This window comes from Lontra canadensis, unplaced genomic scaffold (genome assembly GCF_010015895.1).
Source record: "Lontra canadensis isolate GAN:19392208 unplaced genomic scaffold, GSC_riverotter_1.0 scaffold107, whole genome shotgun sequence".
In the NCBI taxonomy this organism is placed as follows: Eukaryota; Metazoa; Chordata; class Mammalia; order Carnivora; family Mustelidae; genus Lontra; species Lontra canadensis.
The window spans coordinates 4,036,567-4,060,101 of NW_022631101.1; the positions used below are offsets into that span (position 1 = coordinate 4,036,567).

Below are 23,535 nucleotides of genomic sequence, written 5' to 3' on the forward strand. Positions count from 1 at the left end.
CCGAAGACAACGCCCCCTGGCCTTGAAGAGAGACTGAGGGCGAAGGCCAAGCGCCTTCTGTAGTTGGTCTGACAGGAGTCCTGAGAAGCTGCAGAGCCGGTGGGAGGCCTCTGTGTGGGCGGGGCGGAGCGAACCATTAGCTTCGTTCGGAAGGGAAGCCCTGCAGGCCGTACTATCATCAGCGTGCGGGGTGGGGGTGCCGTGTGCAGTTCCCGAGGTGGACGCAGGGGGTGCAGAAAAAGGTGCACCCGCCAACCCGGCATTCACCCCACCTTCCAGCCTGAGCGCTTGGCTCCGGGAGCCGCCCCCGCCTTAAAATCCAACCTTTACTCGCACCTCACCGCCGGTCCAGCCCTCACGTCCCGTGCGGCGCTAGGGCCGGCGCACGCCACCTCCGGGATCTGGGGTCGCAACTCGCATTCCACGCCGCGCGCCACTAGCTCCAGGTGACATCATCCCCTGCCGGGCTCCGCCTCCCGCCCCAGCCGCCTCACGCCGCGCACTTATTGGCCGGCGCTCCTTGAGCTCCGCCTTCCGCTCTCCGCCCGCGCGACCCCTCCCAGTCCATGCGAAGGCGGGGTTTAGCCGCCGGCCGGCTCCGACTACGTCTCCCATTGGCCATTCAGAGCCGTCTGTCAGTCTCCTGTTAAAGGGGCCACGACCGCACGGGAGCTGTTGGGGGGGGAGGGAGGAGGAATTTTTTTGGGGGGGAGGTGGGATTTGGGGGGCGCTGGTGGGCACCCCTGGATCTGGCGGATGCGGCCTCGCGGGGGGGGGGAGGCTGAACGGTGATAGGGGCAGGGGGCTATTTTAGGGTAGAGGGCTGTGAGACCGTGAGGGGGAGGGGGGGTCCCCAGCGCCCAAGCCGGAGCCAGAGACGCGGAGCCCGCGCGAGCGGCGGAGACAGGGCTCCGGAGCCACAGATCCGGGCCCCGGCCGCCGCCAGGGGCCCCGCCCGGTCCCCCCACCCCACCCCACGTCCCTCCTGCAGCCCAGCTCCGCCCGCAACCGCCGCGGACCAGGTAGGTAAGAGCCCGGCCCAGCCCGCTTGGCAGCGCCCACCCCGGGGACCCCTCGCCGAGCCTCCCTCTCCTTCCCGAGATCCTGGACTGCCTTCTTTATCCCCGGGGGCTCTGGAGCCCAGATTTCACAGCTCAACCCCAGAGACTCAGGCGTGCCCCTCCCGGCTCTCAGAGTCCCCAACCGAACCCTAGAATCCCAGGCGTACTGCCGCCTGGCGCCTCGTCCAGGGCCCAGGAGCTTGGATTTCCCAGTTCAGCCCGGCAGCCCCCTTTGGACCTACATCCTCCTCCTCGGCCCATTCCCAGGAGCTCCAGACACCTGCTGTGGCTGTGTCAGACCCCCAGGCAGGGCCAGCTGCCCCCCGTCGGGTGTGCACAGTCCCCTATTCGTGCACCCGGTCTACCCTTCTCCAGCCTCCGGCTTGAACAGCCAGCCTCCTCCCTCGGTCCAGGCCGGCTCGGCAGCCGCCCTGGACACAGGCCCGCTCTGGAGCTGTCCATGGTCAGCGCACTCGGCAGCCTCACCTCCCCCACCTCCTGCTGCTCCTGCTGCCGGGGAGGGGGCGCCTGCGGCGCCGGGGGGAATACCCCCCGCCGCGCCTTTGACCCGGAGATACCCGGGGCCTCTCCAACCCGGGCGCCCGAGCCTCAGGGTTCCGCTGGCGAGCCTCCCGGCCGGTCCTCAGTACCCCAGGTTTCTGGGACCCCAGCTGCTTCTTGAGGAGTCGGGGCTTCTGAATGTTCCTTCCTGGTCCACCTTAGGGACCTTGGCATCCAGGGATCTAGCTCCCACCTGTCTCTGGAAGCCCTGCTGGTGCTCATTCGGTCTAGCTGAAGGCCCCAGCTGGTAACCCCCACCTGCTCAGGACCTGGGAATCCAGTTCACCCAGCTCTTGCCCCCTTTAGAGACCCAGTTCAACAGCCCCTGTGCCCCTTAGGCAAATATACCCAGCCTCCCCACATCCCAGTATCTGCCTGGTTAGGGATTCAGGCACCATGACACTCTCCCTTTCAGGGGCTTGGAATGCAATTCTTAATGCAATTCTCTGGCTTCTGCCCACCTTCCCCTTTGGAGACCTAGATGTTTTGTCCCTGGTCCTGCATCCCCTCAGGGACCAAGGAGTTCAGAACCCAGCTTCTGTATTGCCCACCAAAGCCATCTGCCACAACCCTCCTTCCCAACAAGGACTCAGGCTCCAAGCTTTCACTGTCCTGTATCTCCACAACGATTTAGGACTCCAGGCCCCCACCAAGTATCAGCCCATTAGCTCTTACTCTTAGGGAACCAGGTCCCCCATCAACTTGACAACTTTAGTGTCCTTAACAAATCCCTGCCTCATCCCCATATCATCTCAGGCACTGTGCTCCCTGGGCTTTCTCTTCTCTATTCCCAGATATTCTCTCTTCTTGAGATGTTTCGAGCACCCTATCATGATATTTGTGTCATGATGTCCCATCCTCTGTGTATACCTTCTCAGGCTGATGAACCAAACATACACGCTTTCCTCTAGATGTGTTCTGTGACCTAGGTTCATTAGATGACCCAGAACCTACCTATTGTCTTCTGTATTTTCAGTTAAACTGTACCCTTGCAATGTTCTAGGTTCTTTCTAAATCTTAGAATGCTCTCAGTCAATATCTTCTGTTTTCGCCCACGGTATGTTCTCAATTCTAGGTTAGATGCTAAATTCTAGGCATGCATTTCCCCAGGGGAATTCAAATGTCTTGATAATGTCTCCAAACCAAATTCTGATCCCACCTTCTCTTCACATGTGTTCTGAATTTTTAGAAACCAGCACTTGCTTATTCTCTGCTAAAATTCTATTTTAGGTGTGTTCTAGGTTCCAGCCACATCCTTGGCATTGTTCTAGATTCCGTTCTCCTCCCAGGGGCAGTCTCCATTCTAGAATATGTGTGTTCCAATTATATGCTCTAGCCTTTCTCCACATTGTGCTATCAGGTTTAAAATGCACTTTCCTATTTTAGGTTCCATCCATGTCTACTCTCTTAAATCTAAAGGATTCTCACTGAAATGTTGTATATCTTCCCTTTTCAGGTACTCGGTGCTAGGCTCATGCATTCCAACCTTTTCTGTCAGTCTTTTCCCTAACGTGACCTTCGTTTAGAACTTATCTCCTGGAGGACTGTGGGCTTCCTCCTCCATCTGCCACTTTAGCATTCTAAGCATGCTCTAGGCTCATCTCTTCTTTTGGAGTCTTCAGCTAGAAATGTCCTCATTTCCAGAACATCTCTCCCCCTTTCCTTTGCCAGCTCAGTCCTTATGCCAGTAAATTCTCAATTCCCAGCATGCTTCTGAATCTTCCCCCAAGCACTTGTAAGTTCCGGGCAAACTCCTTGCGACTTTCTAGGGTTTTTTCCCCCATGCCCAGGGCATATTCTGAATTCTAGAGTCTATCTTCCACCTCTGTTTGTCATCTAGACACATGATAACACCGAGAGTGTGACCCCTGCTATATTCTTTGTTACACCTGCCTCCCTGATGGGTTCTGAGTTCTAGATGTCTCCTGACTAGGTTTGTCATGCATCGCGTTAGGTGTGTTTTTAGGTATCATTATGCTCCCCTCTGTGTTTGGGGTTCTTCGGTGACCCAGACCACTCTTTAATTTATTGGATTGCTTTTGACTGGTTCGGGTTCCAGACCTGGGTTCTAGACTATGCCCCTCTACTTGGCCCTATGTAAGGAATTACCCCAAGCACACTGTACATGTGGATACATATGTCCTTTCTGCACTCTGTACTGTCTTCATGCCAATGGCCTTCTAGATCCTACACCCAGCCTTGCTAAGTTCTATTCCTTCTCAGTGAACTGGAAGTTCTAGAGTAGCTTCTCGGAAACATCCTGTGTTGCACCTCTCGAGTAGGTTCTGGGTTTAGATACCATTTGGTTTGACTTGTCTCCTTATAAATATTGTCTTAAATCTGGCCTCTAAGTGCTGACATGCCGGTGTCTAGATTCCTAGGGGCACCTCTTCAAAGATCCAAGGCTACAGGCATCTAGCTGCCTTCACTCCCAGTTTCCAGGGCCCTCCATCCCCTCCTCTTCTCAATGAACTCCAAGACCCCAGTTCCAGGTTTTGGACATAGTCTGCATGCTGGGTGGGGCTGGGAACTATCCACTGTCAGAACCGGTTATGCCGATGCCTGGAGGGAGAGAAAGAAAGGAGGGAATGGAGTGAAAGTCCCTCCTGCTTTCGACCAGGCCAGCTGGACCCGTCTGACCTGATGTGTGTAGAGGGAGCGGCTCAGGAGACCTCCCTTCATCTCCACCCACGGCTAATACAGGCAGATTCCTGGGGCCTGGGGGCCTGGACTCCTGGGTTCTGGGCGGGGGGGTGGGGGGGAGGAGTGGTCTGCAGGCCGGGATTTCTGGGTCTGAGGATGGAGGTGGAAAGCTCGGATTCTTGTGTCCCTGTCTGACCCCCAGGATTGGGGAAGAGGCGGCTGGAGGCTTAGACTCCAGGGTCTAGGTGAGAGAAGGGAGTTGGGGACCTAGCTTCCTGTGACTTGAGGTAGGAGGGAGCTGGATCTTGGACTCCTGGGTTGTGGGAGATGGCTAGCAAGTGGAGTGTTTTTTAGATTCTTTCTAGGAGAAAGAATTTTTTTTTAGATATCTGGAGCTGGGGTCCAGATATCTGGGAAATTGGCGGCAGGAGTTGGGCTGGATAGGTGAGGGCCATCCCTGTGACCCTGTACTAGTACCACTGACCTAATTCTGTGGCCCCAATTCTTTGACCTCCTGAAGGCATGGTTCCCAGCTGGACTTGTCTTCTCACTCATGCAGTGGGCTCATGGGTATTCCCAGTACGGTCAGAACAGGTGGACTGGTTTTCCCACATTGACTGAGGCAATGGGTCACCTGGCTTTGGCTTCTCTGACGAGAGTGGTCTTAGATTTGCTGCCAGTGCCTGATGGAGTATGACCTCGGTTTCCCCAGATTCTCTCACCCACGTAGCTGGGCCTGATTTCCTGAGAGCAATGGGTTTCAGTTTATCTTGTGCCATGGTCAGAACGGATGGACCCCAGTTTCTTCTATACAATGCCTGGGTTGCCCCCACCTCAGTTTCCACTATGGAGTATCCCAGTGGCCGTGCCTCAGTTTCTCTGCCAGTGCCTCGACAAGGCGGGTCTCTGTTCCCTGCTCCCTCCCCACTCCCGCAGGCCAGCACCGCCGCCATGATGTGCGAGGTGATGCCCACCATCAGCGAGGATGGCCGGCGGGGCTCGGCCCTGGGCCCGGACGAGGCGGGCGGCGAGCTGGAGCGCCTTATGGTCACGATGCTAACGGAGCGCGAGCGCCTGCTGGAGACGCTCCGCGAGGCGCAGGACGGGCTGGCTACGGCGCAGTTGCGACTGCGCGAGCTGGGCCATGAGAAGGACTCGCTGCAGCGCCAGCTCAGCATCGCTCTGCCCCAGGTCTGGGCGGGACCGGGGCGGGGCCTGCGGGAGGCGGGACCTCGACCACAGAAGGCGCGGAGGGGGCGGTCCGGAAGGGGCGGGACTTGGTGCATGGAAGGGAGGAGTACATGGTGGGGGGGCCTTGCCGGTGATGGGCGTGGCCTGAGCCGCTGGAAGGGGCGGGATTTAGCAGGGAGGGGAGGGGCCTTCAAATTTCCAGGCCCGTGTAATGAGGGATATGGGGAAAGGATTGATCTAATTGTCCCGATCCTACCCACATCTGGACAGGAGTTTGCGGCTCTGACGAAAGAACTGAACTTATGTCGGGAGCAGCTGCTGGAGCGGGAGGAAGAGATTGCAGAGCTGAAGGCGGAGCGCAACAACACGCGGGTGAGGGGTGTGTGGGCGGGGCCTAAATGGGGTGGGCGGAGCCACAAAGGTGTTGCTGCCTAACCAGTCTTTTTTTTTTACCCATCTTGCCTTCCTGTCTTCTCCCTACTCCGACTTCCTGGCTGGTCTCCTCTGGTCCCTCCTTCCCTCACATCTCCTCCCTTACCTCCATAATTGTTCTTTTCCTGCACCACTCCTTCCTGGACCATACCCCTACCTCTCATATCCCTCTTTTATCCTGACTCTTTGCTTGGCTCCCCTCTTACTCCGTGTGTCTGCCCCATCTGTCTGGACTACTCTTGTCCTCGACCCTGCCTCTCTTCCCTTGCCTCTTTTCCTTGGCCCGGTGACCTAACCCTGTAGCTTCTCCTTGAACATCTGGAATGCCTGGTGTCCAGGCACGAGAGGTCACTGCGCATGACCGTGGTAAAGCGCCAGGCCCAGTCCCCGGGTGGGGTCTCTTCCGAGGTGGAGGTGCTCAAGGCTCTAAAATCCCTCTTCGAGCACCACAAGGCCCTGGATGAGAAGGTATGAGAATCGGAAGAGCCTGGATGCAGAACTTAAGCCCATGGTCGGCTGGGGCTGTCCTGGATAGGAGAGATTCCAGCTGTGATTGATTGGGGATATCCTAAGTGGGAAGAATTTTAACTGAGATCGATTGGGACGGGCGACTCAGAATGGGACCCGACTGCTTGAAAAATGAATTTCAGTGGGGGCTACCGGTGGGTGGGGCTGCCTTGGTAACTGGTTGGAGCTGCACAACAATTATAGGGAGAAGAATGCTAATGTTGCCCTATCAGGCCGTCCCAGGGGTGTTCGGCCTCACAGTCAAATGTCTTAGATTGTGTCTGATCCCCATTTCACTCTGTCCTGCCCTCATCCCCAGGTCCGGGAGCGACTGCGGATGGCGCTGGAGCGGGTGGCGGTACTAGAGGAGGAGTTGGAGCTGAGCAATCAGGAGGTGTGGGCGTGGCCAAGGAGGAGGAGGGACTAAGGGAACTACCAATGGGGTGGAGCTGATTGAGTGGGTTGGGGCTAAGGGAAAGAACCGACTATGAAGGAAATAGTTGGATGGGGAACATTAGGGATATAGAGGACAGCGCCACAAGGAGGCTAGGGGGAAGAGTAACAGTGGACTTCTTCAGGCTGCGCAGCTAAGAAGATATATAATGAAGGCACAGGGTTTAAAGACGGACTGTGGGATGGGGTGGCTCCAGCAGGACCAGTGCCAGTGGGAGGTAGAGCTGCTGGCTCTAGGACTCCCTTCGTCCTGATCTCTGTTTCCTGTTCCCAGACCCTGAGCCTTCGAGAGCAGCTGTCTAGGCGCCGGTCGGGGCTGGAGGAGCCCGGCAAAGATGGGGATGGGCAGGTGAGAGGCGGTAGTCCTTCGCTCCCCTGGCTCTTCAAGGATCCCCATCCCTGTGACCTCCACTCAGCCCTCTGATTTTGTGATTGTCTTTTTAATGTTTGGTGTGATCCTCACTGGCTCTATGACACCTGAAGTCATAAGACCCTTACTGGTCTTTGACCTCTGATTCATGTCACCTAGCTAACTTCTGCTACCTCTAGACTGACCTTTGACTACCACCCCCCCCCCCCCCGCCATCCCTTGCATCAACTTTATCCTCGTATTCTCTCTATATCTCTGTGTTCCCAATCTGGGTTCTGTTCCTTCTTCTCTCACTCTTCCCACTCCAGCCCCTGGCCAATGGCCTTGGTCCTGGCGGGGATTCGAACCGGCGGACCGCAGAGCTGGAGGAGGCCCTGGAGCGGCAGCGTGCGGAGGTGTGCCAGCTGCGAGAGCGCCTGGCGGTGTTGTGCCGCCAGATGAGCCAGCTGGAGGAGGAGCTGGGCACCGCCCACCGCGAGCTGGGTAAGGCCGAGGAAGCTAACGCCAAGCTCCAGCGCGACCTCAAGGAGGTGAGGCCGGAGCCCCTGGTGGGCTGCCCTCTGTCCCTCCCTCCCCCTAGCCCTCCCCGTCCCCCTTTGTCCAGAGTCACAGAGCTCATGAATGGTGGAACCTGGAATCGGTCCACAAGCTGTGTGGACTCTCCTCTCTGAGCCTCAGTTTGCTCACCGGTAGAATGGGATTTATGACCCTTGCCAGGGGGTTGGCACATGACACCTACATGGTAGGCATTCAATAACTGGTCCGAGATAGGTTATCATTGGGAAATTCTTTTGCGGGTTTTTTTGTTTTTTTTTTTTTTTTTTTTTTTTTTGTCTTTTTTTGTTTTGTTTTGCTTTTAAGATTTTATTTATTGGGCACCTGGGTGGCTCAGCAGTGAAGCGTCTGCTTTTGGCTCAGGTCATGATCTCAGGTCCTGGGATTCAGTCTCATACCGGACTCCCTGCTCAGTGGAGAGCCTGCTTCTCTCCCTCTCCCTCTGCTCCTTCCCCTGCTTGTGCTCTCTCGCTCTATCTCGAATAAATACATACAATATTTATTTATTTATTTATTTATTTATTTATTTTTAAAGATTTAATTTATTTATTTGACAGAGCGAGAGAGAGCACAAGTAGGCAGAGTGGCAGGCAGAGGGAGAGGGAGAAGCAGACTCCCCGCTCAGCAGAGAGCCCCACACAGGGCTCCGTCCCAGGACCCTGAGATCATGACCCAAGCTGAAGGCAGACGCCCAATTGACTGAGCCACACAGGCGCCTCCATACGATCTTTTTTTTTTTTTTAATAAGATTTTATTTATTTATTTGAAAAAGAGAGTGTGAACAGGGAGGGGTCTGGGGGAAGGGCCATCCCACAACTCCTGGGATCACGGCCTGAGCCCAAAGCAGACACTTAACCGACTGAGCCACCCAGGCACCCCACTCTTGTGCTTCTAAGTTGAACTCCTCTGTCTGTGTTTCACCCCATCGTGTCTTAGGCCCCTTGATCCTAACTCCTGTGTCCCTGGGACTGCTGGGAAATGTAGGATATGGATTCTGGAAGTCAGTGGATGAGAAAGAAGAGCGAGCACTTTGTTTTTCAACTTCAGATTTTAAGCCTGGATGGTCCTGTTGGGGCTCCCAGACAGAAGTCCATCTTCCATGAGACCTGGAGTCCTGACTTAGGTTTTTCTGAGCCTGTGCTAGCATGGGCCTCTTGGGAAATGTTTCCTCCCACGTGGAGGGGACTTTTGTTTTTCATGAGACCCTAGGACACTTGCTCTGTAATTCTAAAGCTGGGCTGTGCTAGAAGTTGCTGAAAAATCTCGCCTGGATTTATTTATTTATTTAGTTAGTTAGTTAGTTATGGTTTCTTTCTTTCTTATTAGCTTGAGAGGTAGAATTTAGTGATTCATCAGTTGAATATAACTAAAATTTTTTAAAAGGTAGTTTATTATTATTATTATTATTTAAGATTTTATTTGTTTTATTTGACAAGATCACTAGTAGGCAGCGAGGCAGGCAGAGAGAGGAGGAAGCAGGCTCCCCGCAGAGCAGAGAGCCTGATGTGGGGCCTGATCCCAGGACCCTGGGATCATGACCTGAGCTGAAGGCAGAGGCTTTAACCCACTGAGCCACCCAGGCGCCCCAGTTTATTATATTTTGAAGTAAACTCTATTGCTAAGGTGGGGCTTGAACTCAGCACCCCAAGATCGAGAGTCACAGGGCTCTATTGACTGAGCCAGCCAGGCGCCCCTAAGGCCTGGATTTTTGAGGGGAGTGGGCCAAGGAGACTGGAGATTTCCGATCCCATGGGCTTCAGGTCATCCATACGGGGAGGGTCTAAGACAGTACACCCTAGACGCTCGTGGGAGGTGTGGTACCACCGTTGAACTCTTGGGTGGTCGGGGTCCTTAAGGTTGGCTATTCCAGTTCTTGGAAGGTGTACTTCTGCCATTCTGACGCCCAGATAGCGGGAGACTTCATTTCCCAGGATACCCTGGGGTGCCTGGTCTGGGGTTCTAAGCCTACATTACTCCCCCACCCCACCCCCACCCCGGGGCTTGCTGGGAGCTGTCGTCCACGTGACCTTCTGCGGCTTCTGCAGGCGCTTGCGCAGCGGGAGGATATGGAGGAGCGGATCACCACCCTGGAGAAGCGCTACCTGAGTGCCCAGCGAGAGGCCACGTCTCTGCACGATGCCAATGACAAGCTGGAGAACGAGTTGGCCAGCAAGGAGTCGCTGTACCGGCAGGTGGGGGCATGGCCAGGGAGGGGACATGGGGGCGAGGCCGCGGCCTTTGCGACCTGCTTCCTGTCCTTCCCCCTTCACCCCCCACCCCCATGTCTGCCCTCCCTCAGAGTGAGGAGAAGAGCCGTCAGCTGGCGGAGTGGTTGGACGACGCCAAGCAGAAGCTGCAGCAGACACTGCAGAAGGCGGAGACCTTGCCGGAGATAGAGGCCCAGCTGGCCCAGCGCGTGGCGGCGCTCAACAAAGTGAGGAGAGGCGTGGGGCGGGAGGGCGGGGGTGTGGGGTAGAGGGATGAGCCCCGGCCTTTGGTTTGGAGGGGTAGGAGACTTGCCTCATGGATTCTGGGGAAACGGGCGGGGCCGGGGTTCTAGGGAGGGAGGGAACTTGGAACGGGGGCAGGACCTGAAGGTTTGTGACGGGTTGGGGGTTCTCTAGTCCTGACTGACAGGATGGCCTGGAACACAAAAGGGACAGAACAGACCCCCGAGGAAGGGGCGGGGTGCGAATCCTACCGCGGGTCTGGAGTCTCTCAGGGGAGGAGCCTGGGGCTTGGGGGGCGGAGCCTGGCCCCCAGCCTTGGAAGAGGCGGGGCCTGAGCCTGACTGGGTCCTAGTGGGGCAAAGTCAGAGGCCCTGGCTTTCTGTCCACTAGGCTGAGGAACGTCACGGGAATTTTGAGGAGCGGCTTCGGCAGCTGGAGGCCCAGCTGGAGGAGAAGAACCAGGAGCTGCAGCGGGTGAGAGGGCGGACGACTGCAGAGGGGCTGGGGCTTTGAAGCTGGGCCTGGAGCTTAAATGAGGGGGTGGAGTTGGGGGCGGGGCTCCGGGCCTGGTGGGCTAGAGCGTCCCTGTCTTGCTGTCCTTGGGGGCAGGCACGGCAGCGGGAGAAGATGAACGATGACCACAATAAGCGGCTGTCAGAGACGGTAGACAAATTGCTGAGCGAGTCCAACGAACGGTTACAGCTGCACCTCAAGGAGCGCATGGGGGCTCTTGAGGAGAAGGTGTGCCGGGACTTAAGTAACCTGCAATCCTAGACCGCCTCCTGCCACCGTCCCGGGGCCCCAGACCTTTCCCCAAACCCTTAGCTGAAATGTCAAATCTGGGCATCTGGAATTTGAATTCAACAGACTTCTCGGGTCTGTACCTGGTCTAAACACCCCACCAGCTGGGTGCACCCACCCCCTGAGTTCTTGGCTTTTCCCCAAGCCTCTGACCCTTTGGACCCTCACACTTTGAAGATTTTATTTATTTATTTATTTTAGAGAGCGGGAGCAGGGGGCGGGGGCAGTGGGGGAGGAAGAGGGAGAGAATGGAGGGGAGGTTGATTTCAGGACCCTGAGATCATGACCCCAGCTGAAACCAAGAGTCGGACGCTCAAGGGACTGAGCCAGCCAGGCACCCATGGACCCTCAGACTTTGAATCTTTATTACAGAGGATGCTGGATTCTGGGGCTCCCAGGCATTCCCCTCCCCGGATGCATCTTTGGCCCCATAAGCCCCGTGCCCTCCAGCTCACCACTTATGCCCACCTCATTCCCCTGGGATCACCTTTGACCAGTCTCTGGACTCTTAGAGCCCCAGGTCATGCCCCTTCCAGGCTCCAGCCCCTCACCGCCCCCCCACTGTCCTCCACAGAATTCACTGAGCGAGGAGATAGCCAACATGAAGAAGCTTCAGGATGAACTCCTGCTCAACAAGGTAAGGAGGGCTCTGGAGGAGAGCATATGGGGGCCTAGGACCACGGACATGGAGCAGACATTGCTGGCGGGGTTGGGGGCTGTTGGCATCAGCCAGGCTGGGAGGGGCAATTCCTCAGGGATGGGGTGGATTCTGACCTGATACCTTCAACTTCCTCCCACCAGGAGCAGCTCTTGGCAGAGATGGAGCGGATGCAGATGGAGATCGACCAGCTTCGGGGGAGGCCACCATCCTCCTACTCCAGGTGACGCTAGTCCTTCTGCCTCACCCCTGCCCATAGGAGCCCCCTTGGCCAAGCTCATCCTTTCTGATCTCCAGGTCTTCCCCACCCCCACTCCCTCTCCTCCCATGGCTTTCACTGACTCCTGTTATATTTGACACCTGATTTCATGGCCTCTGCCCTCTGACTTCAGATCCCTCTCCCAGTCCTCTGACCCCAGGGCTTTTCCCATGATGCCTGACCTCTCTACCCTTTTCCTGACCCCTTGGTCTCTCTTCGTGCCCACAGGTCTCTCCCCGGCAGTGCCCTGGAGCTCCGTTACTCCCAGGCACCCACACTACCTTCTGGTGCCCACCTGGATCCCTATGGGGCTGGCAGTGGCCGGGCAGGCAAGAGGAGCCGCTGGTCAGGGGTCAAGGATGAGCCCTCCAAGGTCAGCAGCCACTTTTGGGGCCCAGACTGAATAGGGGGTGGGTGGGCAACAGTAGGAAAGAGAGTCTAATAGGCAGGGCTCTGGAAGGGTGCTGGGCTGAGAAGCAGGGTTTCCTGGACCCACGTTGTTTTTTTTTCCCCTGCAACTCCATCCTCTCCACTTGCTCGATGTCTCCACGTGGATATCCTGCTACCTGGTGAGAACCTTAGCGGAATGATGAGGTGGGGAGAGGGGCGGTGAGTGTGGGATGGGCACGGTGTAGAATCCTAGAATGGGGATGCAGGATGAAAAAAGAAAGTGGTCTGAGTCAAGGGAAAAGGGAAATGGTGGAATCAGGAGACGAGGTAGAATCCTGGTTGGGGCAGTTGGTCAAGGAAAGGGACTTGTCAAGAGACAAAGCTGGGCTGGGAAAAGTGTGTGGGCTGGATCATAAGGTGAGGGCCAGTCCTTGTCAAGGGACACAGGCAAGGTCATGGAGGGTGGACAAGGTCAGTAGAGGTGAGGGAAGCCCCAACACCTGACATCCTTCTGTCCCCACACAGAGACAGGAGTGGGAGCGGTCTGCCCCTGCGGGGTCCATGCCACCCCCATTCCCTGGGGAGCTGGATGGCTCAGATGAGGAGGAGGCTGAGGGGATGTTTGGGGCTGAGCTGCTCTCCCCCAGCGGACAGGCCGATGTGCAGACACTCGCCATTATGCTTCAGGAGCAGCTGGAAGCCATCAACAAGGAGATCAAGTGAGCGCTGGCCCAGTCCTCCTTCACCCTGCCTGAGCTGACCCCGTAGCTCCTCTGAAAGCCTGAGCGCATCTCCTCTCTTACTATCCTCAAGGAACTCCCCCACCCCAACACTCCCTCTAGAAACTAGGAATCCCTCAGGATATACCCAGCAGCCTCCTCTGTGCTTCCTGTCTATCTGTCCTATCTCCAGTATTCATAATTTCCCAGCACAGCAAAGACTGCATTCCCAGAATACCCAGGTTTGCAAGCCAGTACAGCAAGAATCCTTCAGCACACCCTCGATGTCATGGCTGCACACAACTAGTAGCCAGGGTCTCCCACTGCCTCAGTAATCTCAACACAACACAAGGTCCCCAATCTCAAACACCAAGAGTCTCACCCTAATACTTCAAGAACCTCAATGCAAGATACCAAGAATTTTTACTTAATAGAACAAAAATCTTTGATTTATCACGAATCCCCAGGTAGACATAAAGTATACCCTGGTTTCCCAGAAATTGCCCTACTTGGCAATCCTCTAACAATGCACTCTCCATGGGCCCCTGCAAATACACCAACATGACCACCACTTTCCATCCAAAGTCATTGTGAGTTGAGGCATTGACTCTGATGACTCCATGAACTTCTCAGATCCTAGGTTGACCTCAGAGTCCCTGATCTCCCCCGATCTTTTTATGATATTGCTCTTTTTTTCCTTAGAATTGGGCCTCTTTCCCTTGTGATTTTTTTTGTTGTTGTCGTTCGTTTGTTTTGTTTTTTTGTTGTGTTTTTTTCTTTTTTAAAGATTTTATTTATTTATTTGATAGAGATTACAAGTAGTCAGAGAGGCAGGCAGGGAGAGAGGAGGAAGCAGGCTCCCCACTGAGCAAAGAGCTGATGCGGGGCTCGATCCCAGGACTCTGAGACCATGACCTGAGCCGAAGGCAGAGGCTTTAACCCACTGAGCCACCCAGGCACCCCGTGTGTTTTTTTTAAAGATTTTATTTATTTATTTGACAGAGAAATCACAAGTAGGCAGAGAGGCATGCAGAGAGAGGAAGGGAAACAGGCTCCCTGCCAAGCAGAGAGCCTGATGCAGGGCTCAATCCTAGGACCCTGAGATCATGACCTGAGCCGAAGGCAGAGGTTTAACCCACTGAGCCACCCAGGTGCCCCCCTTAGTGATGTTTTTTTGATTTTTATAGAACCATGTGGTTATCATCATGGAAGCCTTGATGCAGACCCTGATATTCCTGTTGTCCCTTATCCCTCCATGACCTTCTGAGCCTCTTATGACCCCTTGACTGCCCTTGAACCTACGAGGCCATGATGAATGCACCAAGACCCTCTGACCTCATTATGCTTTCCTCAGAACTCTTTCCCCCTCTACCCCCAAGCCTTCCTGGCCTTTTGAAATCCCCAATTGCTTGCCTCTGTCCCCATTGCTTGCTTCTGTTCTCTCACCCAGTCTGTCCCCTTTTCCTCCTCAGGCTTATCCAAGAGGAGAAGGAGACAACGGAACAAAGGGCAGAGGAGCTAGAGAGCCGGGTGTCTGGCTCTGGCCTTGACTCCCTGGGCCGCTACCGCAGTAGCTGCTCACTGCCCCCCTCCCTCACTACCTCTACCCTTGCCAGCCCCTCCCCTCCCAGCTCTGGCCACTCAACGCCCCGTCTGGCACCACCTAGCCCTGCCCGTGAGGGCACCGACAAAGCCGTGAGTGTTCTGAAGTCTCATTTTGGTGGGGTGGTCGGGGGATGGTGAGATCGGAGACAAGGCTCCCCAACCAACAGCAGCAAAAAGCCTGCACACCAGTGATTTCTCAAAAGCAGCCTTTACTTTCCTTATAAGATCCAACTTAGAGGACGTAGTGGGGAGGCTGAGCCATGGGGTTTCTGAACCCTAACTAGTACTTTGGTCAGATCTGGCCTGCTTTTACCTGTTTCATGCAGTACATTTCTTCATTTTTTTTTTTTTTAAGGTTTCCGTGACTAAATATACATTTGAGAGCTAATATTAGATCCTCAGAATGGATCTTTGAGGAGGAATAGGACATATTAGTCCCATTTCATTGCCTTGCACCCAGTTTTCTGACTTCCAGAATGTGTAACTCATTAGCTTTCCTTGAGCCTGAGCAGATCCCACTCCTGACACCAGAAGCTGGGATACCTCAAAACTGGCCGGTCAAGCTCCAGGCCGACTCATTGCCTTTATGTTTCTGCAGCTCACCCCACCTGATCTAGGCTGCTTTAAGAAATGGTACCCCAAACCAGGGGAATCCTGGACACCCCCTCGCAGACATCCCAACTAATGAAGAGCCCCCAGCATGACTCCTCTAATTTATTTCAGCCTCTCTGCCTTTCTGTCCGCAGAATCATGTCCCCAAGGAGGAAGCTGGGGCTCCACGAGGGGAGGGGCCAGCCATCCCAGGAGACACCCCACCTCCCACTCCCCGTTCTGCCCGCCTTGAGAGAATGACACAGGCCTTGGCACTGCAGGCGGGATCCCTGGAGGACGGTGGGCCCTCGCGGGGAAGGTCAGCAGGGACAGTGGATGGGATGAGGGAGGGGCTTGCTTGGGAGGGTGTGTTGGGGGAAGGGGCAAGGACTTGGCAGGGGAGGAGACATCCCAGAGGGGGTGTGCCCTCACTCTGTCCTGTTCACCCAGTGAGGGCACCCCAGATTCCCTGCACAAAGCCCCCAAGAAGAAGAGCATCAAGTCATCCATAGGCCGTCTCTTTGGCAAGAAGGAGAAGGGGCGAATGGGACCCCCAGGCCGGGACAGCTCTTCTCTGGGTGAGGACCCTGATGCCAACCCTGTCTCTTTTCCTCTCTCCCTTCTTTCCTTCTTCTCTTCCTTCCTTCTTCCTTTTCACAAATTCACTTGACATTCATCTGAGAGCCTTCATGCATTTAGTAGTTCATAGGATGTGAAAGGGTCAGGACTCGGCAGAGGTAAAGGGAAGGAAGAGGGACAAGGACAGGGCTCTCTGAGGCCTGCCTGGGTGACTGGAGGTGGGGAGCTAAATGAATTTTATTATTGCATTTACCTCTTTTTTTGAATAGAGAAAGAGAGAGGACCACCGAAAGGCAGGGCAGATGGTGTGCTGGAACCTGCTTGTACTGGCTTGTGAAAGCCAAGAGTTTAATTTTCAGGAGTTTTAGGGGCTTGCCTGACCTTACATCAGTAGCCTGAAATCGGTGGGGTTCTTTGCATCATGGAAATCGGCGAACACCACAAATCAGGGAATACGCCCGCCCTCCCTCCCCCCGAGGCAGAGAGTGGTGAAACAGTTACCAGCATCCCTCTGCCCCCTTACCAAGGCCAGCCCAGTGAACCCAGCCCTGTGCGGGGCACGTCTCCAGTTCCCCCCCCACCGGGAGGTCGAATCACTTCTTGTTTGGCATTATCACTGCCCGGGGACCTCTGCTTCACTGGCCTCCTTCTCAGCACCCCTGACCTCAGAGAGTCTCTTTCCTACTTGAGACTCTCCAAACTCCGGTCTCTCCCTGCTTTCAGCAGGAACACCCTCGGACGAGACACTGGCCACAGACCCTCTGGGGTTAGCCAAGCTGACAGGCCCGGGGGATAAAGACCGACGGAATAAGAGGAAGTGAGTGTGTGTGTAGGGTGGGCTGGGGGTTAGGGGAGGCCACTTATAGAGAGTCACTTTTTCATTTTTTTTTGTTATTTTTTATTTTCCTTTGCCCCGTAAACCTTCCAAGTTTTCTACCTTTCATAAAAAGTGCTTTGGGAGCTCAGTTTGGCAGCCACTGTACTAACAGTGGAATGATCCAGAGATTAGCATGGTCTCTGCACCAGGATGCCAGGCGAATTCATGAAGCATCCCATTGAGAGATAGAACTGTGCTTTGGAAGGGGTTTGTGGGGAAGGGCCCCATCCAGGACATCTGGGGGTGGGTGTGTCTCTGTCCCTGAGAGCTCCTACCCTACTAGGCCTCTGTTCCCAGGCACGAACTTCTGGAAGAGGCCTGCCGCCAGGGCCTGCCCTTTGCTGCTTGGGATGGGCCCACCGTGGTCTCCTGGCTGGAGGTACTGGGACCCAGAAATACCCCGACTCTTGATCCCCAACTCCTGTGACAGCCCTGCCACTCAGAGTCACCACAGGCCACCCAGCATCCTCCTCCTGGCCCAGGGCGGGTGGGTGCAGGGGGATGAGGCCCTGAGAGACGTCAGCCTTCCTGTTGATCTGAACACCTTCCTCCTCCTTGTCCTCCTCCCCCTGCACCTTTGTCCGTGCCCCACTCGGTCCTGCTGTCCTGTTGGCTTTCTCTGTTTTTGTCTCCCCACATTTCTCTCTCACTGTATGGGATTCTCTGGGCCTGTCTCCCCATCTCTGTGTTACTGTCCTTCCCCGCATTTCTTCCCACGTCTCGGGTCTTTCCGCGTGTCTCTCCCAATGTCTTTGCTCCCTTCCCTCCCCATCCCTCTTTCCCTTCTTTCCCCACCCCCATCCGGTGACGGTGACTCTGGCATTACCCTCTGACTCCCCCGCCTCACCCCCCCCATTCCCCGTGTCTCCCTTTGACTCCCTCTTTTCTTGTTTGCCTTGCCCCATCTCCATCGCTTCTCACTGCCCACTTTCCCGCCTCTCCCATCTCCCTCTCTCCTTTGCTTTATCTTTCCTGTCTCTCTGGTGTCTCCCCCCCTCCCCCATATTGTCTTTGTCTCTCGGTGTGTGCCTCTTCCTTCCCTCTCCCCGCCCTCCTTCTGTCCAGCTGTGGGTAGGCATGCCTGCATGGTATGTGGCCGCCTGCCGGGCCAACGTCAAGAGCGGGGCCATCATGGCCAACCTGTCGGACACGGAGATCCAGCGGGAGATTGGCATCAGCAACCCGCTGCACCGGCTCAAGTTGCGCCTGGCCATCCAGGAGATGGTCTCTCTCACCTCGCCCTCAGCGCCCGCCTCCTCCCGCACGGTGAGCGTCCGTGGGCCAATCCCACCCCTTGCCGCCTCGGGGCCCCGCCTCTTGCCCTCAGACCAGCCAATCCTGGGCTCCGGCACTTCGGCCCGGTCTCTCAGACCCTCACCCCCTTGTGTCTCAGCCGGATTGGATTATCTTTGCCCGGCCCTTCTCAGGTCTCCCTGCCTCCCCTCTACCTCGGTCTGTCTTACACAGACAGGACCCCATCCCCATCTGGGGGAGAAATCCCAAAATCATATGAGCGCCCCCCAACACATCCTCGAGGGCTCAGCTCAAATGTCACCGCCTTCAGGAAGCCTCCCTAACTCAACGATTAAATTAGTCACTTGCCCCATCACCCCAGTACATTAACACCTAATTTTCCCCCCTAGTGTTTATGGCCTTCTAATAGTTTATCCTTTTGTTCCTTGCCCAAACTTCTGTGTGCCATGCCCAATCCCGCAATTGTTAACTCCTTGCCCTAGTTGCTGTTTGCGTGCGCGCACCTGCGCACGTGTGTGTATCTGAGATCCTCCAGTGTAATTTGTGGACACCATTACCGGTTAGCCCGCAAAAATTACTTCATCGGGTCATCTTCCAGCAGTAAGAATGTTCTCCCCCGCAGCCACCGCGCCCTTATACCTAAGAACGTGACCATTATTGTCCGTTTCATCTTTTCAGTCCATTTTCAAATTTCCCCGCCTGTGTCCCAGACCCTACAACGTGCCTGGCTCCCATGAGGAGCTACAGAGGCGTCTGAATCCATGTGTGAAATCCGAACTCATGGGGCTGTTGGGGGCAGGTGCTCAGTAAATGCGAATACACAGCCCCTTTACCACCCTCCAAACTTTTGTCCCACCCCACTGCTGTATCTGCCCCCTCGTTCTGAAAGTCACTTTACACACACCTGCGAGAGGTCAGAGAGGTGATGTGCCCAGGGCCACACAGCAAAACACCCGGGCAGGCCCTCAATTCAAACCTGAACTGGCCAGACCTCAAAGCCCATGTTCTTTTGCCTGGTGCACAGCAGGTGCTCAATAAATGACCATTCCGTTTCTCTTTCACTGCCTGGCTCACAGCAATGACGGGCCTTTCTGAGGCAGAAAGCAGAATGTATGTAAGCGGACCTGGTCTGGGCCTCTAGGAACATCTCTCCCCCACCCAGAAGCCTTCTCTCAATCCCCATAACACCCCTCGCCCCTCAGTCCACAGGAAACGTGTGGATGACACACGAGGAGATGGAGTCCCTGACGGCCACGACCAAGCCTGTGAGTGACCCCTGCTGGTGGCCTTGGGGGTGGCATTGACTCTTCTGGGGAGGAGTGGGGCTGGGGGCGAATCTCCGTCCTTTCGTCAGTCTGTTCGTTCCTCCCGCCCTCCGCCGGCCCCTTAACCCACCCCTTCTCTCCCCTCTTCCTACTAACGGGTCAGGAGACCAAGGAGATCAGCTGGGAGCAGGTAGGGGGCGCGGGGTGGGACGTGGACGCATGAACAGGCTGTGCACGCTGCATGCGCGCCCCTCTTTCCCCAAGCCCCGCCCCCTCGCCGGAGCGTTCCATCATCACCGCGGGGGGGGCCGCTGCGTGGAGCCGGGCTCTGGACTGTCTCACTGTGGCTTGGTGGGGGTCGGTGGAGAAGCCTGGACTAGTCCATCGTTAGCGTGGGGCTCGGGCCATTCCATTATCGTGGGTTGCGGGGGCTTCAGGGGCTGTTCCAGTGCTGTAACTAGGGGAGACCTTTTCTCTCTGATCGAGGGGGAGTGGGGCTGTTCCAGTGTCCTGAGGCAAAGGGGGGGAAGCATCTTGGGGAGGGTCCGCGCAGGTCAGGCTGAGAAGTTGGCGGGGAAGGAAGAGCTACACTTTGTTCTCAAGAAAGGAGAGGCATGAACTCCCCTGAGGTAGCCGAGCTAGGTTGGACCTGGGTCTTCCTTTCCACAGTGGGGCGGGGGAGCGCGGGGGGTGGTGGGGGAAGGTGTTGATTGCTTCCTTGCGCTAAACGGAGTGAAGGACTTTGGGCCAATCCAGAATACTGTCCTGGGATAGCTATAGCATGAGACTGGTATTTTTGGACCGTGCAAGAGTGATAGATGGATCCATTATCGTGTGTTGTGGGGACAGCTACATTGAAAGAATCTGTTGTCCCGACTGGGGGAGAGCGATGTTGGGCTGATGCATTGTTTGGAGCTGGGACGAGTGCTTCTCCCCCCTGACCGCTCCGGTAGCCTGAGGCTCTGGTGGGCGAGCAGCTCCTGCTTCCCAGCAGGGGGAGGGTCTGAGATGCTGCAGTGCCGGCAGGTGCACAGGTGATGGTGATCCTGTGGGTCCCGGGCCCACACTCCCAGGAGACAAGGGTCTGCTCTGTTATTAGGAAGGTGTAGGAGACCACTGGATGGGTCCATCGTCCTGAGCAGAGGTTGACCGATGTCCCTAAGGTGGGGTGGAGAAAGAACAACCTTGGGTCAGGGGGTTGGAGCGCACCCTCCTACGGACATGGGAAGGGGTCAGAGGGCCTGACCCCTCCCCCCACCTGCCCATGGCCCCAGATCCTGGCATATGGTGACATGAACCACGAGTGGGTGGGGAACGACTGGCTGCCCAGCCTGGGGCTGCCCCAGTACCGCAGCTACTTCATGGAGTCGCTGGTGGACGCCCGCATGTTAGATCATCTTAACAAGAAGGAGCTCCGGGGCCAGCTCAAGATGGTGGACAGCTTCCACAGGTGGGGGCTGCCTGGCCAAGGGGGACAGTCCGAGGGGAGGCCTCGCTCCTAGAGAGTCGTTGGCCGGTGGGACTGGTGACGGGAACTATCTGTGGCCCTTTCACCCGGATTCTCAGGAAATCCCGAGTTCTGTGTCCTTTCCGCCAATAAGGCGGCCTGCTAGGAAAAGTTCACGTCCTCAGACAGCTTGGCTCGTTGACCCCACATCCTGTCCTGGTTATCCAGTAGGAACTGCCTGTTGGAAATACCCCAAGTCTGGGAGGGTCAGCGATCCCCAAAACTGACCCAGTAGAACAACTCCCCAACCTTTCCCAGAAGACCACAGCCAGTGGGGAGGGAAGCAGCAGCCGTCGCTGGAGTTGTGAAGGGCTCCTCTGTGACCCCGCTTTCCCTACTGCCCAGGGTGAGTCTGCATTATGGGATCATGTGCCTGAAACGGCTCAATTATGACCGAAAGGACTTGGAGCGGAGGCGGGAAGAGAGTCAGACCCAGATCCGGGGTGAGTAGAAGCATAGGAGTCTCCTCCCCCCCACTCCCCAGGCCAGGTGGAGGAGTTTAGGGCAGGTGGGGAGGAGGTGTGATTAAGGGAGGGGGAGGGGCGGGGCCAGAGTAGGGGGCGGGGGTCCGGAAAACGGAAATGGAGGAGACCTGGGGCTTAAATTGGACCGGCTGGCCACTGAGAGCCCCTTCTGTCCCAGACGTGATGGTGTGGTCCAACGAGCGGGTCATGGGTTGGGTGTCCGGGCTGGGACTGAAGGAATTCGCCACGAACCTCACGGAGAGTGGGGTGCACGGGGCGCTGCTCGCCCTGGACGAGACCTTCGACTACTCCGACCTGGCCTTGCTCCTGCAGATCCCCACACAGAATGCGCAGGTGAGCGGCCGCTCGGCCCGGGGCACACGGGGCACCCCCCCACCTCGCAGACTGCACACTGCCACCCTTCTTCCATCTCTCGTCCCCAGGCCCGGCAGCTCCTGGAGAAGGAGTTCAGCAACCTCATCTCCTTGGGCACCGACAGGAGGCTGGACGAGGTGGGCGCAGCTGCAGTCCCGAGGCTCAGACCCCGTGAAGGCTCAGCGGCTAGCGACACCTGCGGGGCCTGAGCTGAAGGATGGGGCTTGACCGCACCAGCCAGAGGCGGCTGGAGGCGGGGCTAGGGCAGGGGCGGGGCTAAGGGAGAGGTGCAACCCGAGGGGGGCGGAGTCAAAAGAAGGGGCTGAACTCGTCCGCGTTGCTCATCGCCGGCCCGGCCCCTATACGTAGGATAGCGCCAAGTCCTTCAGTCGCTCCCCGTCCTGGAGGAAGATGTTTCGAGAGAAGGACCTCCGAGGCGTAACCCCCGACTCAGCTGAGATGTTGCCCCCCAACTTTCGTTCGGCCGCAGCGGGGGCCCTGGGATCTCCGGGGCTTCCTCTCCGCAAGCTGCAGCCCGAAGGTGGGCGGCTCCCCAGGGCGACGGCCCCTCCTCCCTTCCCCTTGCTCGGGGTGGGAAAAGGACCAACCCTACATTCCAGAAGCCTCCCTCCAGGTTCTGTGAAATGGCCTAGTCCTTTTCTCCCCGACACAGGACGAATGGATTGCTCAGTCCGCCAATTCCCCCCTCCGGGTGTGGAGTGGATTAACCCCCACCCCTCTCCGAAGTGGGAAATGAGTCCGCCCACAGTCACCTGGGGCACCTTAGATGAATCCGCAGCTGCGGGAAGGGGAGGGAAACCGGCGTGGAGCCGGGTGTTCGTTGTCATCGCAGGAAGGGAAATCCAAGAGAGGACGCTTGGGGTTGAGGATCAGAGAAACCCTACCGTGTGTGCGTGTGTGGCGGGGGGGGGGGGCACGCGCGTGCGCACCAGACCAAACCACTGCTCGCTCTCCCTTTAGGCCAGACTTCTGGGAGCTCCCGGGCAGACGGCGTTTCGGTCCGGACCTACTCCTGCTAGTGTAGGCCTCCAGGTGAGGACTGTCCTGGGCGACCTTGGGGGGTCGGGGCGGCACTATGGATCTTCACGGCTCCACGTACTGCCCCCGGCGTCAATGCAGGTGACCTCACTCGGATGGAAGAATCTTCCAGAGGCTGGGCTGTTCCCCCTCCTGCCCAGAGTATGGTCTCGCCGGGGAGAGCGGGCGGGGGAGCTCGCGCCGCGGACTGGACCATCTGTACAGACGAGCGGGGAGTGCGAGTCCCCGCCTCACAAAAGGACTGGGCCTGGACCAAACCACACGAACTGGACTGAGAGGGGGAACGAAGAGGGCAGGAAGAAATCCCGCCCCAAACTTCCGCCTCCCTTTTCTCTACTTTGTAATTTATTGATCAGTTTCCGATGGGAGATGGGTGCCCTTTCCCCGCGGGAAGGGAGCGGGGCTTCCCTCCCGGGCCGCATGCTAGGAGAGGCTGCCCGCTCCCCTTTCTCCTCCCCAGTCGCGGGGCCCAAGTCTTCCTTCTTCGTCCGAAAGGAGGGGAGGGGGGACTCGCTGCTACAAGCCTCGCCCCATGTGCCACTCAATCCCGCCCCGCCGCGTCAGGTCGCCGGTGCCTGGGGTCAGCTGCGGGTGGAGTCCCTTCTTCCTCCCCAGTGTCTCGTGTCCCCGGGGCCTCTCTGCCCCCCGTGCTGTGGCCGTGTCCGTGCCCCGGGGGTAGGGGGTGCAGAACTGCGCTCCCGGTTCCCCTCCGGCTCCGGGGTTTGCATGGGAGAATCCTCTTTCCACGATGCCACTGGGCGACGTGGCGTGGGGGGCGGGAGGACGGTGGGGGAGCCCTCGCCCGCGACTCTTGGTCGGCCTCCCTGCCCCAGGCGTCACTCAGTGATCACGGGTAAAGAGAACTGTTTCAAAAAGCTCCCGTGTTGCCTGATTTATTTGTCAGGACCT

The 23,535-nt window shown here is 56.8% G+C and overlaps 1 protein-coding gene across 4 annotated transcripts; it reads left to right on the plus strand.

The window, feature by feature from the left end:
• Positions 1-688: 688 nt before the first annotated feature.
• PPFIA3 (PTPRF interacting protein alpha 3) lies at positions 689-23,504 on the plus strand. Of its 4 annotated transcripts, none has more exons than XM_032839292.1 (30): positions 689-1,026; positions 5,202-5,456; positions 5,727-5,828; positions 6,192-6,356; positions 6,715-6,789; positions 7,123-7,197; positions 7,527-7,748; positions 9,819-9,965; positions 10,073-10,207; positions 10,614-10,697; positions 10,833-10,964; positions 11,599-11,661; positions 11,826-11,905; positions 12,170-12,314; positions 12,857-13,050; positions 14,523-14,745; positions 15,402-15,565; positions 15,697-15,824; positions 16,549-16,642; positions 17,000-17,081; positions 17,768-17,968; positions 19,159-19,221; positions 19,385-19,411; positions 20,496-20,671; positions 21,074-21,171; positions 21,371-21,546; positions 21,636-21,704; positions 21,937-22,108; positions 22,549-22,620; positions 22,708-23,504. In XM_032839292.1, the coding sequence occupies exons 2-29, from the start codon at positions 5,217-5,219 to the stop codon at positions 22,605-22,607; spliced, it is 3,591 nt and encodes a 1,196-aa protein (XP_032695183.1). In that variant the 5' UTR covers positions 689-1,026; positions 5,202-5,216; the 3' UTR covers positions 22,608-22,620; positions 22,708-23,504. The 4 variants fall into 4 exon arrangements, with proteins under 4 accessions (XP_032695183.1, XP_032695182.1, XP_032695185.1 ...); XM_032839291.1 differs by having other exon boundaries at positions 689-1,022; XM_032839294.1 differs by lacking the exon at positions 19,385-19,411 and having other exon boundaries at positions 689-1,022.
• Positions 23,505-23,535: the final 31 nt, after the last annotated feature.